Here is a 13,229-nt window from a genome sequence, read left to right on the forward strand (position 1 = left end):
ATAGATGGGATGTTCCAATTGGTGTTATATTTAGTTACGAAGGGGTGAGGTACCGTCTGAATACAATAGATAAAGCCAGAGACTTTTATCATGGAATACTCAAGAAAAATGCAACCCCCCCACGTACATCTACACCAACACCAGTAGATTTGGATGTCTTAGAGCAGAGGATGTTTGAGAAAGAGACAGAAGAGCAAAGAACGCAGACACAAAAAGAGGAGGAGGGGCAGGGTGCTGTAGGTGGAGTCGACCCCTCTGGATCTCTGTTGTGCTCCTTCTTGGAAGAAGGACCTTCTAAGTCTCTCACTGAAATGCCGATATTTAAACCTGTCGAACAACGTATTACCAGATCCACGACTAGACAAATGTTAGAATCTCATAAGCGCGTCGACCCTCAAATACAATGTGCTAAGAAAGAAGCTAAGAAGCAAACCGGAGCCATGGGAGGAGCAGGGCTGGAGATTGGTCTTGTGGAGAGAGATCTTCAGCAAATGCTTTCAGCGCTTCAGACCAGATCTAAAGATGCTTAAGCTATTATCTTGGAACGTGAATGGAATGAACTCTCCACAAAAAAAGGAAAAAAATATTTTATTATTTGAAGCAATTTAATAATGATGTTGTTTGCCTTCAAGAGACTCATATTAGGCTGCAAGACCAGAAGTACTTAGTGAATTCAAAACTGGGAACATTTTATGCTGCCTCTGATTTGGTAAAGAAAAATGGTGTGGTGATATATATAAATAAAAGATTTTCAACTAAAGTTATAGAGGCAGATGACGCTGGTAGATATATAGCAATTCAATTTGATACAGACTTCGGTTCCATTTTGGTGCTAGGAATATATGCTCCTAACCAATGCCAAGAAAGTTTTTATAAGATGCTCCATTTAAAAATTTTAGACTGGAACTTTAAGAGTATTCTAATAATGGGAGACTGGAATGGAGTGATTTCTCCAAAGATAGACAAGAGTACAAAGATGAAATTCACTACCAAATTACCAAAGGCTTTTTTTGATTTACAAGACGATTTGAAATTAAAAGATGTTTGGAGGACACAACATCTAAATGAGATGGATTTTTCTTTCTACTCAGATAGACATAAATCCTTTTCAAGGATTGATTTCTTTTTGTTAACACCGGATCTACTTCCTAAAGCCAAGAAATCCAAGATTTTCGCCAGGTCACTTAGCGATCATAGTCCGGTGTGGTTACAAATTGAATTAGGGATGAGGCCAAGAAGGTCTTGGAGAGTAAATGAAAATTTATTTAGATATGAAAAAAATGTTGATGAACTTAAAAAACACATGAAGGAATTTTTCAGTTTTAATATGAATAAGGGCACTCCCATTGAAATAGTTTGGGATGCAAGTAAAGCTTATATGCGTGGGGTCCTGATACATATGAACTTTAAACACAAACAAATTAGACAGAAAAGGAGAATGGAATTGGAAGATGAAATAAAACGTAAAGAACAGCTGCTTATAATAAACCCGAATGACCAGGCGCTCCAGATGGCGCTAAAGCTGTTGAAAGATCAATTTCAGATGCTTATAGCAGAACAAACAGCAACCAATTTGCAATTTGCTAAACATAACACCTTTGCCAACGCTAATAAACCTGGTAGATGGTTAGCATATACTTTGAGAAGGAATATGAATGATAGAATTATTGATAAAATTGAGTTTCGAGGGAAGATGGTATATCAACAAGAGTTGATTAAAAAATCATTTGTGGACTATTATACTAAGCTATATGTACAGGATAATATACAGAACAAGTTAATAGATGATTTTTTGGAAGGAAAAAGGGTTGCAAAAATTTCTGTGCTTCAAAAGGCAAATTTGGAACGTCTTATAACCGCTGATGAGATCACTTTAGTTATAAATCAACTTAAATTAGCTAAGGCTCCAGGGACTGATGGTTTGACTGCAATGTATTATAAAACTTTACAACTGGAAATGATTGAATATCTTACACAACTATTTTGTAATATACAACAAGGAGGTAAAATACCTCTCTCATGGAAAGCGGCTTTTATCTCATTGATACCTAAAGATAAAGAGGGCCCTAAGAAACCAGAGGATTACAGGCCGATATCTCTTCTGAACACAGATTATAAAATATTTGCTAAAGTATTAGCCAACAGATTGATGCCGGTTATTCAAGAGATTATTCATCATGATCAAGCAGGATTTATTGAAGGCAGACATATGAAGGAGAATGTAAGGCAACTCATAGATTTAATTGACTATCTTGATAAGAATAAGCAGATCTCTGCAGTGCTGGTTTTCTTGGATGCAGAGAAGGCCTTCGATCGAGTGAATTGGAACTTTCTAACCAAGACTTTGGAAAAGATGGATATGGGACCACGATTGCGGCAGGCGATTGGAGCAATTTATCAGCAACAAAATGCACAACTTATTATTAATGGAAATTTGTCAACAACTTTCGAGATACAAAAAGGCACAAGACAAGGTTGCCCATTATCCCCATTGTTATTTATTTTAACTTTGGAAGTCTTGTTGAACGCAATTCGGGACTCAAAATCCTTAGATGGCATAGCTATCAGGCAAAAGGAATACAGAACTAGAGCATTCGCCGATGATCTGGTTGTTACCCTTTCACATCCTTTGAAATCAATAATCCAGATGAAAAATATCATAATAGAATTTGGCATGGTGTCTGGGTTTAGACTAAATCAAAACAAAACGAAAATGATGGTTAAAAACATGACAGAGACTCAAAGAAAGAGACTTGTAAGTTTAGCAGGTTTTGAAATAGTTTCTAAAGTTAAATATTTAGGAATACAAATTTCAGAATCAAACACAAAACTTTTCTCAAATAACTATGAAGTGTTGTGGCAAAAGATACAGAAAGATCTTGAAGCGTGGAAAAAGTTACAATTGTCTTTGCTTGGAAGGATCTCAGCAATTAAAATGAACATTCTACCTAGATTTATCTTTCTATTCCAGATGATTCCGGTGCTCAAGTCAGATAAAACCTTGTTAAATTGGCAAACAACATTAAATAAATTTGTTTGGAAGGAGAAAAAACCGAGAGTAAAGATGAAGATTATGCAAGATACACGTGAAAGAGGTGGCCTCAGACTCCCAAACCTTCGATTGTATTATGAAGCTGCGGTATTAACGCATGTAGCAGATTGGTTTGGGAAAACAAAAATGGAATTGCTCAATATAGAAGGCCATGATCTTGTTCTGGGATGGCATGCATATCTTTTTTATGAAGACAGGGTGGATAAAGTGTTCAACAACCATGTTCTCCGTAGTGCCTTGATGAGAATATGGAAGAAGCACCGGCCCAATTGGGATTATAAAATACCGCTTTGGTTGGATCTTGCAGACACCATGGGGATTATGAATATTAAGTCACTCGGGGGTTGTTTATATAAAGATGTGCTTATTGCTGATGGGGGCGAATGGAAGTTAAAAACTTTGGAACAGCTGTTGGAAGAAGGAATTACTTTAAATTGGTTACATTACATACAGCTTCAGAAGAGATGGGAAGAAGATCGCAGGGTCGGCTTTATGGATAAAGAAGTGGAACTGATTAAGCAGATAAAAGAGACTGGTCCAAAACAAGTTAAAAGAATATATAATGTACTGTTAGAAAGAGACTCAGAAAGTGAATTGGTTAAGGATTGTATGATTAAATGGGCTCAGAATTTTGGGGAAGTGGTTATGTTGGAAACGTGGGAAAAAATATGGGTTCAGAATGTTAAATTTACACAGTCACAGAATTTAAGGGAGAATTTTTATAAAATGTTTTACAGATGGTATTTAGATCCTAAAAAATTATCATGCATGTACCCAAATGTTCAACCAAAATGTTGGAGATGCGGGTGTCTAGATGCTACCTTTTTTCATGTATGGTGGACTTGCAACAAGGTTAAAGCTTTTTGGATAAAAATATGGTGGGTTATGCAGAATGTATTTAAGAAAAGAATACAATTCACTCCACAAATGTTTTTATTGGGTATAGTTAAGGATTTTACCAAAGGGGAAACAAAATTGGCCTTGTATATGGTTACAGCAGCTAGGTTGTTGATTGCGCAACATTGGAAAAAAGATTTTTTGCCAACAATTGATCAATGGATTCAGAAGGTGGCGGGGTTCGCTGAAATGGCAAAAATTTCAGCTTTCTTAAAAGCTCAGAAACAGGAGGATTACACACAGGAATGGGCAAAATGGATTGATTATATACAGAATAAATACCAGACTAGGAGTTATTATCTAGCCTTTAGGTAAGAATGTTTAGACCGATAGATGATCAGAGTAAATAGTATATGGGATGTTTGGAATTATTAGAGTGGTATACAGCGGAAGTCAGGGGGGTGGGTTTGTGCGGGAGGTGGGGGAGGGTTAGGGTGGAGGGTGGGGCAATATATATGTATGAATAAATTAGAAGATGGGACTAATGAAACATTGTTAGGCTAGGAGAAATTTATATTAAGAGTTATAGATGTTAAATTAGCTTAGAAAATGATCAATGTGTCATTATTAATTTAAGACTAATCTCTATAGTTTTTGTTGGGAGGAGAGGGGTTATGAGTAATCTATTTTAAGATGGGGGGTGGGGAGGGGGTAAAGTGTTTGGTATAATATTTGAATGTGAATTTTTGCGGGGGGGTATAGCATTTGTATGAGATTTATATTGTATGGAGGGGGGGGGTGAAAAGGGGGAAAATTTGTTTGTACAAAACTCTTTTAATAAAAAAAAAAAAAAAAAAAAAAACAATCTCATGGCTGTTGCATCCAAGCCTTAGATGATAACCTCGATCACCCTACCATACTCTCACGCAGCTTACCTTGTGCAATTCATCGTACACAAGCTGGTGTGCAAAACGGGGGCAAGGCTCTTCTTCCTGAAGGCTCTTGTTTGAGTTCTCTTTGGCTGCTTGATCATTCTTGTAGACGCAGGACCTGAAATACAGCACATTGGCCACCCAACGGTTATCTGGCAGGTCTCACTTACAATACAATAGCAGTTGGAAGGGACCTTGGAGGTCTTCTAGTCCAACCCCCTGCCTAGGCAGGAAACCCTATACCTTTTCCAACAAATGGCTATCCAACGTCTTCTTAAAGACTTCCACAACTTCTGGAGGCAAGCTGTTCCACTGATTAATTGTTCTAACTGTCAGGAAGTTTCTCCTCAGTTCTAAGTTGCTTCTCTCCTTGATTAGTTTCCACCCATTGCTTCTTGTTCTACCCTCAGGTGCTTTGGAGAATAGTTTGACTCCCTCTTCTTTGTGGCAACCCCTGAGATATTGGAAGACTGCCATCATGTCTCCCCTAGTCCTTCTTTTCATTAACCTAGACATACCCAGTTTCTGCAACCGGTCGTTCTTCATATGTTTTAGCCTCCAATCCCCTAATCCTCTTTGCTGCTCTTCTCTGCCCTCTTTCCAGACTCTCCCCAACTTTATCTCCTCTTAAGCTGAAGTTCTACCATAGGTATAGTCTACCCAGGGGTCTCCAACCTGGGCAACTTTAAGACACACAGACTTCAACTCCCAGAATTCCTCAGCCAGCCAAAGCTCTGGGAGTTGAAGTCCGCGTGTCTTAAAGTTGCCCAGGTTGGAGACCCCTGGTCTGACCCATTGATGATGCTACCTGTTCAATCCTGCGATTATTTGGGTCGGATCTCTTCACGCCTTCAGAGCGTCTTCTTCTTTTAACGACCCCATAATCCTTTGCAGGGTGGAGTCAGGGCAACCGAATGGAGCTGAATGGTGTTTACTGGCCAGATGCCCTTCCTGTCGCCAATACGGAGTTTTGTTCAACAGATATATTCTCAGTGTGCCCAGAGAGAGAAATATCTGCCTCTAACCAGTATCGAACTCACAGCCTCCTGACTGTGAGGCCAGAGCTCCACCTCTAAGCCACCGTACCACTCTTGTCTATTAATCAAGATCATCTTCTTCTTTTAAAGACCCCATAATCCCTTGCGGGATGGAGTTGGGGCAACTGAATGGCGCTGAATGTTGTTTACTGGCCGGATGCCCTTCCCTGTTGCCAGTGTGGAGTTTTGTTCAGCAGATATATTGTCAGTGTGCCCAGAGAGAGAAATATCGGCCTCTACCTAGTATCGAACTCACAGCCTCCTGACTGTGAGGCCAGAGCTCTACCTCTAGTTCACCGCACCACTCTTGTCTATTAATCAAGATGATCTCTGCAAAAGGCAAAAAGAGACTTAACGAGAGTCAGAGAGAGAGAGACAGAGACAGAGAGACAGAGACAGAGAGAGAGAGAAAGAGAGAGAGAGAGACAGAGAGAGAGAGAAAGAGAGAGAGAGACAGAGAGAGAGACAGAGAGACACACAGAGAGAGACAGAGAGAGAGAAAGAGAGACAGAGAGACAGAGAGAGAGACAGAGAGAGACAGAGACAGAGACAGAGAGAGAGAGAAAGAGAAAGAGAGACAGAGAGAGAGAGACAGAGAAAGAGAGACAGAGAGAGAGAGAGACAGAGAGAGAGAGACAGAGAGAGACAGAGAGAGAGAGAGAGACAGAGACAGAGAAAGAGAGACAGAGAGAGAGAGAGAGAAAAAGAGAGAGAGACAGAGACAGAGAGAAAGAGAGAAAGAGAGAGAGATCTCCCACTTACCAGCTGTTTCGGACGATGTCGTAAATCCAGAAGGAATTCCGAACGTTCTCTTCCCGTTTTTCCTTGTCTTTGCTCAGTCCAGACAGCACATGGATCTCGTTCAGTTCCGGATCAATGGTGGCTCTTTGGGTGAAGCCGGTCATTGGAACTGCGGGTGAAGGAGAGCAAAGTTGCATTTCTCCGAAGAATAAAACAGGCCGCAAGGTGGCGGATTTATCACAATAAAAAGGGACCGCTAGAAGGCGGATCTCTCATGCTGAGCCAAGCTTGTCTCCTTGCAGCTTCATGGATGTTCGCTCTCACGGGGTCATTAAAAGCAAATGGGTGGAAAAAGGGATCTTAATGCTGGTTTAAATCCTGTCCATTGGATACGCTCGCTCTGAAAATGAAAGGAAATGAGAGGGAGATCCCAAGCTGGCTCCAGGGAGGAGGAATCAGTGGAGATCTAAAGGGATCCATCGGCACCACCATAGTGGGTGAATATGTTTTACACAAAAAGTTAACGTCGGATAGGCAAAAATAAGTGTGGGTTTGGGGTATTTTTGCATAGAGGCCACTAACAATCAGAGATGCCCAATTTGAGCCACTGAGTTTTTGTACCTTCTCACCTGGGCCACATTTCAACCTCTCCTGGGATCTACGATCTCTGGCATGAGAAGAGGGAGATGAGTGATTGACAGGGATTGTTCCCTGGGCGTCATCTGGAGGACCAGATGTTCACCATAAGAGGCCATGAATCTCCCTCTCCCTCCCTTTCTCTCTTCCTCTCCCTCTGTGTCTCTCTCCCTCTCCACCTCTGTCTCATTTCCCCTCCCTCTCTTTCTGTGCCCCTCTCCATCTCCTTCTCCTCTCCTTCTCCCCCTCCCCCACTTCCTCTCTCTCCCCCTCCCTCCCTTTCTCTCTTCCTGTCTCTCTCTCCTTCTCTCTCGCTCCCTTTCTCCCTCTCTTTCTGTCTCTCCCTCTCTCTCTCTCATTTGGAGGACCCGATGTTCACCTAGATAGGCCACAGCTCCATCAATCAAACAATGAATCCCTCTCTCTCTCCCTCTCCCTCTGTGTGTCTCTCTCTCCCTCTCCACCTCTCATTTTCCCTCCCTCCCTCTTCTCCCTCTCCACTTCCTCTCTCCCTCCCTCCCTTTCTCTCTTCCTGTCTCTCTCCCCGTCTCCTTCTCCCACTCCCCCACTTCCTCCCTCCCTTTCTCTCTTCCTGGTCTCTCCCTTTCTCCTTCCCTTTTCTTGTCTTTCTCTTCCTGTCTCTCCCCCCCCCCTCTCTCTCATTTGGAGGACCAGATGTTCACCTAGATAGGCCACAGCTCCATCATCAATCGAACAATAAATCCCCCTCCCTCCCTCCCTCCCTCTGTCTCTCTCCCTCCTTCTCTCGTTGACTATTCCATTTCACACACAGGTATTCCTCAACTTACTTCTGGGAGTTGAATGATTGGAGACGCCTGGACTAGAAGACACCCCCCCCAAGGAGTCTAAGATGCGGGGAAAGCCGCTCGTTCTAACGCTCCCACCGTGGGAATTTAAGGCAACGGCGGGAATCGAATGAATTCCCTTGCCATGGGCAAAGAGGCAGCAATATAAATTCAATAAATAAAATAAATAATACATTCCTTCTGCCGAAACCCCACACACACCCCCGCTCCACCCACCAACCCCGGAGCCTCTTTCTCCTCAAGCAGCCGCCCGGATGGCCACAAGGGGAAGGCCGAAGACCTCACATTAATCCCCATCAAAGCGTAATCAAATAATTGGCTGTTCTGATGTTTACAGAGCAGGGCCTGCTCCCGTTTCCCACGGCAACCGGCCTTTCGGCTGGCATGTGTCACCGGCATGTGATCTGGCCAGCCCGGCTCTCATTTTCTCTCCTCTCCTCCTGGGATCATTTTACAGTTTTGGGGTGGGGGGGTGGGGAGAGATGAGAGGAAGAGCAATCTGTGTCTCGTATCCGGTCAAGTTGTTTGGGGGTTCAGAGGCAGGAAGATGCACATCCCACTGGTACCCACTCCTGTGCCAGCTCCCCCAGCCTTAATTTCTCTCTCTCTCTCTCCATCTCCTCCTTCTCTCTCTCTTTCTCTCCCTCTCTCTTCCCTCCTCCATCTCTCTCTTCCTCATCTCTCTCTCTCTCTTTCCCCCCTCCCCTCCTCCATCTCTCTCCTCTCCTCCACATTTCTTCTTCTTCCTTCTTCTTTCCTTCTTTCTTCTTCTTCTCCTTTTCCTTCTCCTCCTCCTTCTCTTCTTCTTTTCTTCTTTCTTCTTCTTCTCCCTCCTCCTCCTCCCCCTCTTCTCCCTCCTCCTTCCCCTCTTCTTCTTTTCTTCTTTCTTCTTTCTTCTTCTTCTCCCTCCTCCTCCTCCCCCTCTTCTCCCTCCTCCTTCCCCTCTTCTTCTTTCTTCTTCTTCTTCTTCTTCTCCTTCTTCTTCTTCTTCTCCTCCTCCTCCCTCCCCTCTCTCTCACACACACACCCCGAATATCCTTTCCACATTCATATGCCGAGGGAAGCCTAACGCCATCACGATCTTGCTAATCCTGGGGCTTTTTTTCCCTCCAAGCTTGAGCCAAACTCTAAAGGGGGGAGAGGAGGAGGAGGAGGGGTGACACACACCACGGTGTGACTAAGCAGTTCTCGACAGCACAAACACCAGAGGCAGCATGAGCCAGGGAAAAAGCCGCATGTGACTCAGATGTTCGGGGAGAAAAACAAAAACACAAATGTTCTGCCTGGCCTCCTGTTTAGATTTGCTGCTTCCTGAACACGAGAGGTGTAAAAGAGAGAGGAAACCCCCAAAATATCCAGAACCGTAAAGCGGCTTGAAATTCGGTACGTATGTTCCTCTTGGCTTCTAGATGCTCAACAAGAAAGGATTTTCCGAAATGACCACCAAATCATTAGTATTTCTTATACCGTAATTAACACACTCTGATGCTAAGGAGTTCTACTCCCCCTCCCCACCTGAAAAGAACTCTGTTCCAACTGCCAGTTGTCTCACATTCTGTTAGCTCTGTTCAAACTGGCAGACACTCCTTCCCTCAGGAGCGGTCTGGGGCTCCTTACAGTACTAAATGTCGGTACATCACCAAAATGTCTACGCTTTCCACCTATGGAACTGAGATTGGACTGCCATCTGTCAGAAATGGTGTAGGGTCTCCTGCTTGGGCGGGTGGTTGGACTAGATGGCCTACAAGTACTAATTGTATTAGTTACAATCGCTTGTTTAAGGCCTATTCAACTTCAGACAGTCAACAAGGGGAAGCCAGATTTGCTTCATAATCATATGGTTCACTTAACAACTGCAGTTATTCACTTAACACCATTGGCAACAACAACAAAAAAACCCCCAAACCTGTCATGGTGATTTGAGCCAATCACCAGGGGACGGGGAGTTATAGTCCCGCCTTAGCCCTCAAAACCAGCTGGGTGATTTTTGAGACAATCGCTAGGAGACACTGAGTTCTAGTCCCGCCTTAGCCATCAATATCAATTTTGGGGCCAATCATCAGGAGATGGTGAGTTCTAGTCCCGCCTTTAACCATCAAAGTTGATTTTGGGGCCAATCATCAGGAGACAGTGAGTTCTAATCCCGCCTTAGCCAGCTGGGTGACTTTGAGGCTGTCCCTCTCTCTCTCCCTGCCCATCCCACCTCACAGGATTGTTGTTGTTGTGGGGAAATTAGAAAGAGAAAGGACAGAGAATTAAGTTATGTTCAACAAATTATTTATAAAAGATAATAAAGATGAGATTTTTTAAAAAAAATAAAGCATTTTTTGCAGAACGGAGCTCAGGGCAAACGCCTGGCCGTCGTTTTTAGTCACAGTCTCGTAAAAACATGTATATAGGGTTTTTTATTAAATGGTTTTTTTTAAAGGTTTTTTTTTTAAATAGAAATATTTGGCAAGATGCTTTGGACAAAACACCCACCAGTCCCAGCTAGCGATGCCAAATGTGAAGGACCCTGGAAGCTACAATCCCAAACCAAGATTATACGACTCTTTTTATGATTTTCCTCAGTGAAGAAATGTATTGGCAGAGGCTTCCCCCCAGGGGGAATGGTGTCAGGAATGGATGCTGCATATGGACACCACCCTTTTTAAACTGCATGACATAATCATGCAAAATTGGCCTTCAAACCAAAGCCCTTTTGCATCACTCTGTGCTCTGCCAAGGCAACTGAAAAAAAGGAAAACACCAGAGTCCAATGTTTACGTATCAAACAGAAAGTGTTGCCAGGAGGAGGGAGGGAGGGAGGGAGGGAGGAAGAGGAGAGAGAGGGAGAGAGAAACAGAGAGGGGAGAGGGAGAGGGGGGGAGGGAAAGGAGGAGGAAAAAGGAGTGAGGGGTGAGGAAAAGGAGAGGGGAGGAGAGAAAGGGTGGTGAAGGAGAGACACAGAGGGGGAGAGGGAGGGAGGAGAGGAAGAGGAGGGAGAGGGGAAGGAGGAGGAAAAGGAGAGGGGGAGAGAAAGACAGGGGGAGGGAGGGAGAGGGGAGGGGAAGTGAGGGAGAAAAAGAGAGAGGGGAAAGAGGGAGGGAGGAGAGGAAGAGGAGGGAGAGGGGAAGGAGGAGGAAAAGGAGAGGGGGAGAGAAAGAGAGGGGGAGGGAGGGAGAGGGGAGGGGAAGTGAGGGAGAAAAAGAGAGAGGGGAAAGAGGGAGGGAGGAGAGAGAAGGGAGAGGGGAAAGATGAGGAAAAGTAGAGGGGCAAGGGGAGAGAGGGGAGGAGAGGGAGAGAGGGAGAGAGGGGCAGAGGGAGAGGAGGAAAAGGGGAGAGAGGGGGAGAGAAAGAGAGGAGAGGGGAGAGAGAAAGAGAGGGGGGAGTGGGAGAAAGATAGGGGGAGGGAGGGAGAGGGGAGGGGAAGGGAGGGAGAAAAAGAGAGAGGGGAAAGAGGGAGGGAGGAGAGAGGAAAGAGGAGGAAAAGGAGAGGGGAGAGACAGAGAGGGGAGGGGAGGAGGAAAAGGGGAGAGGGGGAAAGGAGAGAGGGAGGAAGAGAGGGGGGGAGAAAGAGGGTGAAGGAGAGGGAGGGAGCGTGAACAGCACCGAATTACCCAACAAATGTAGTTCACAGCTGCTTTTATACAAAGATGCTTGTCTCAAGCCAGCTATTTTTACCAACTCCCTCATAAAAATTGCTAGGTACATCCCCCCCCCCCCACGGTCTTGCTGCCAATAGAGAAAAGGAAAAGGGGGGGGGAATTAAACTTTAAATATCTTCCATGCAACGGGGGGGGGGGGGGAGGCCCGTTCGCCTGAAAAACACAGCAGTTAAACGGAGGCCAAAAAAGAAGAAGAAGCGATGAAATCCTCCGAAAAAGGATCATTTTTTCTCTCCTCAAGAGGCACCGGTGGGGTTGAGGGAGAGAGAGCCTGAGAGGAAATTTGGGATTTCGTTATTAACAGGCGTTGACCATGGCAAGAATTTTATACCCAGGTAGCCCTTGACTGACAGCAGTTCGTTTAGCGACTGTTCGGACTTACAACGGCATGCATTGACGACGGCTGCAGCATCCCGAAGGCCCGCAATCCTTAGTTGTGACCTTCCCAGCACAAGGAGAGTCAAAATGGGGGGCAAGCTGGATTTGCTTAACGACCGTCTGATTTGCATAACGACCCTGCACACCCCACACTCCCCCCAAAAAAGGTGGCAAAATTGTGTGTGTGCGCGACTCACTTAACCCATGGCCTTGCTTAGCGACAGAAATGTTGGTTCCCAGTTCTGGTCATGAGGACTAGCTAGTGTCAGGGAGAATAATTCAACCAAACGGTCAAATTCACCGAATTAAAAAGATTTCGGTTGTCCTGAGCCCAGTGGCAAAAAAGCCTTCCGCTCCCAAGGCAGCCGGGCGCGTTGAGAAAGGAAGGAGTAACCCTACTCTTTGTGCAACCCAATGTTGAATCAAGAGCCCAACAGGCTCTTCCTAACCATCGGAAGTGGCACCAACAGGAGATAAAAGGATAGAAAGACGCTCCTTTGCGCCTGCTATCCTGCTACTTTCATTCCCGAGTCTTCTCTATCTCTGAAGGTGGAGGTAGAACTTGCCTTCCCTCTCTCCCTTTTCTTCCTTCCTTTTATCTTTCCCCTTCCTTCCTTTTCCCCCTCCCTCCCTTCTCTATTTCCCTTTCCCCTTCCTTCCTCACATCCTCTTTTCCTTCCTTTCCCTTTTCTCATTTCCCTTCCTTCCTTTTCTTCCCTTCCTTTCCTTCCCTTTCCCTTTTCTTTCCCCATCCTTCTTTCCCTCCCTTTTCCTCCTTCCCCTTCCTTCCTTTTCTTTCCTTCCATCCATCCTTCCCAACTTCTCCTTCCCTCTCCCCTTTTCCTTTTCTTTCATTCCTTCCTTCCCTTTTCCTTTTCTTTCCCCATCCTTTTTTCTTCCTTTTCTTTCCTTTTTCTTTTCCCTTCCTTCCCTCTCTCCCTTCCTTTTCATTTTCCTATTTCCACTTCCTTCCTTTTCCCCCTCCCTTCCTTCTCCCTTTCTCCTTCCCCTTCCTTCCTTCGTTCCTCACACCCTCCTTTCCCTTTTCTCATTTCCCTTCCTTCCTTTTTTCCTTCCTTCCCTTCCTCCTTTTCCCTTCCTTTTCTTTCATTCCTTCCTTCCCTTTCCCCATCTTTCTTTCC

The 13,229-nt window shown here is 44.6% G+C and overlaps 1 protein-coding gene across 2 annotated transcripts in view; it reads right to left on the reverse strand.

Annotated features, from left to right (window-relative positions):
• The window catches only part of MKLN1 (muskelin 1), a 56,613-nt gene that overhangs the window by 6,095 nt on the left and 37,289 nt on the right, over positions 1-13,229 (reverse strand). For both annotated transcript variants that reach the window (XM_081957133.1, XM_081957134.1), the window contains 2 exons: positions 6,621-6,768; positions 4,825-4,939 (listed from right to left, as the gene is read on the reverse strand). In XM_081957133.1, coding sequence (XP_081813259.1) covers positions 4,825-4,939; positions 6,621-6,768 — 263 coding nt within the window. The remainder of the gene's footprint in view (positions 1-4,824; positions 4,940-6,620; positions 6,769-13,229) is intronic.

This window comes from Natrix helvetica (assembly GCF_964273705.1).
Source record: "Natrix helvetica genome assembly, chromosome: 6".
In the NCBI taxonomy this organism is placed as follows: Eukaryota; Metazoa; Chordata; class Lepidosauria; order Squamata; family Natricidae; genus Natrix; species Natrix helvetica.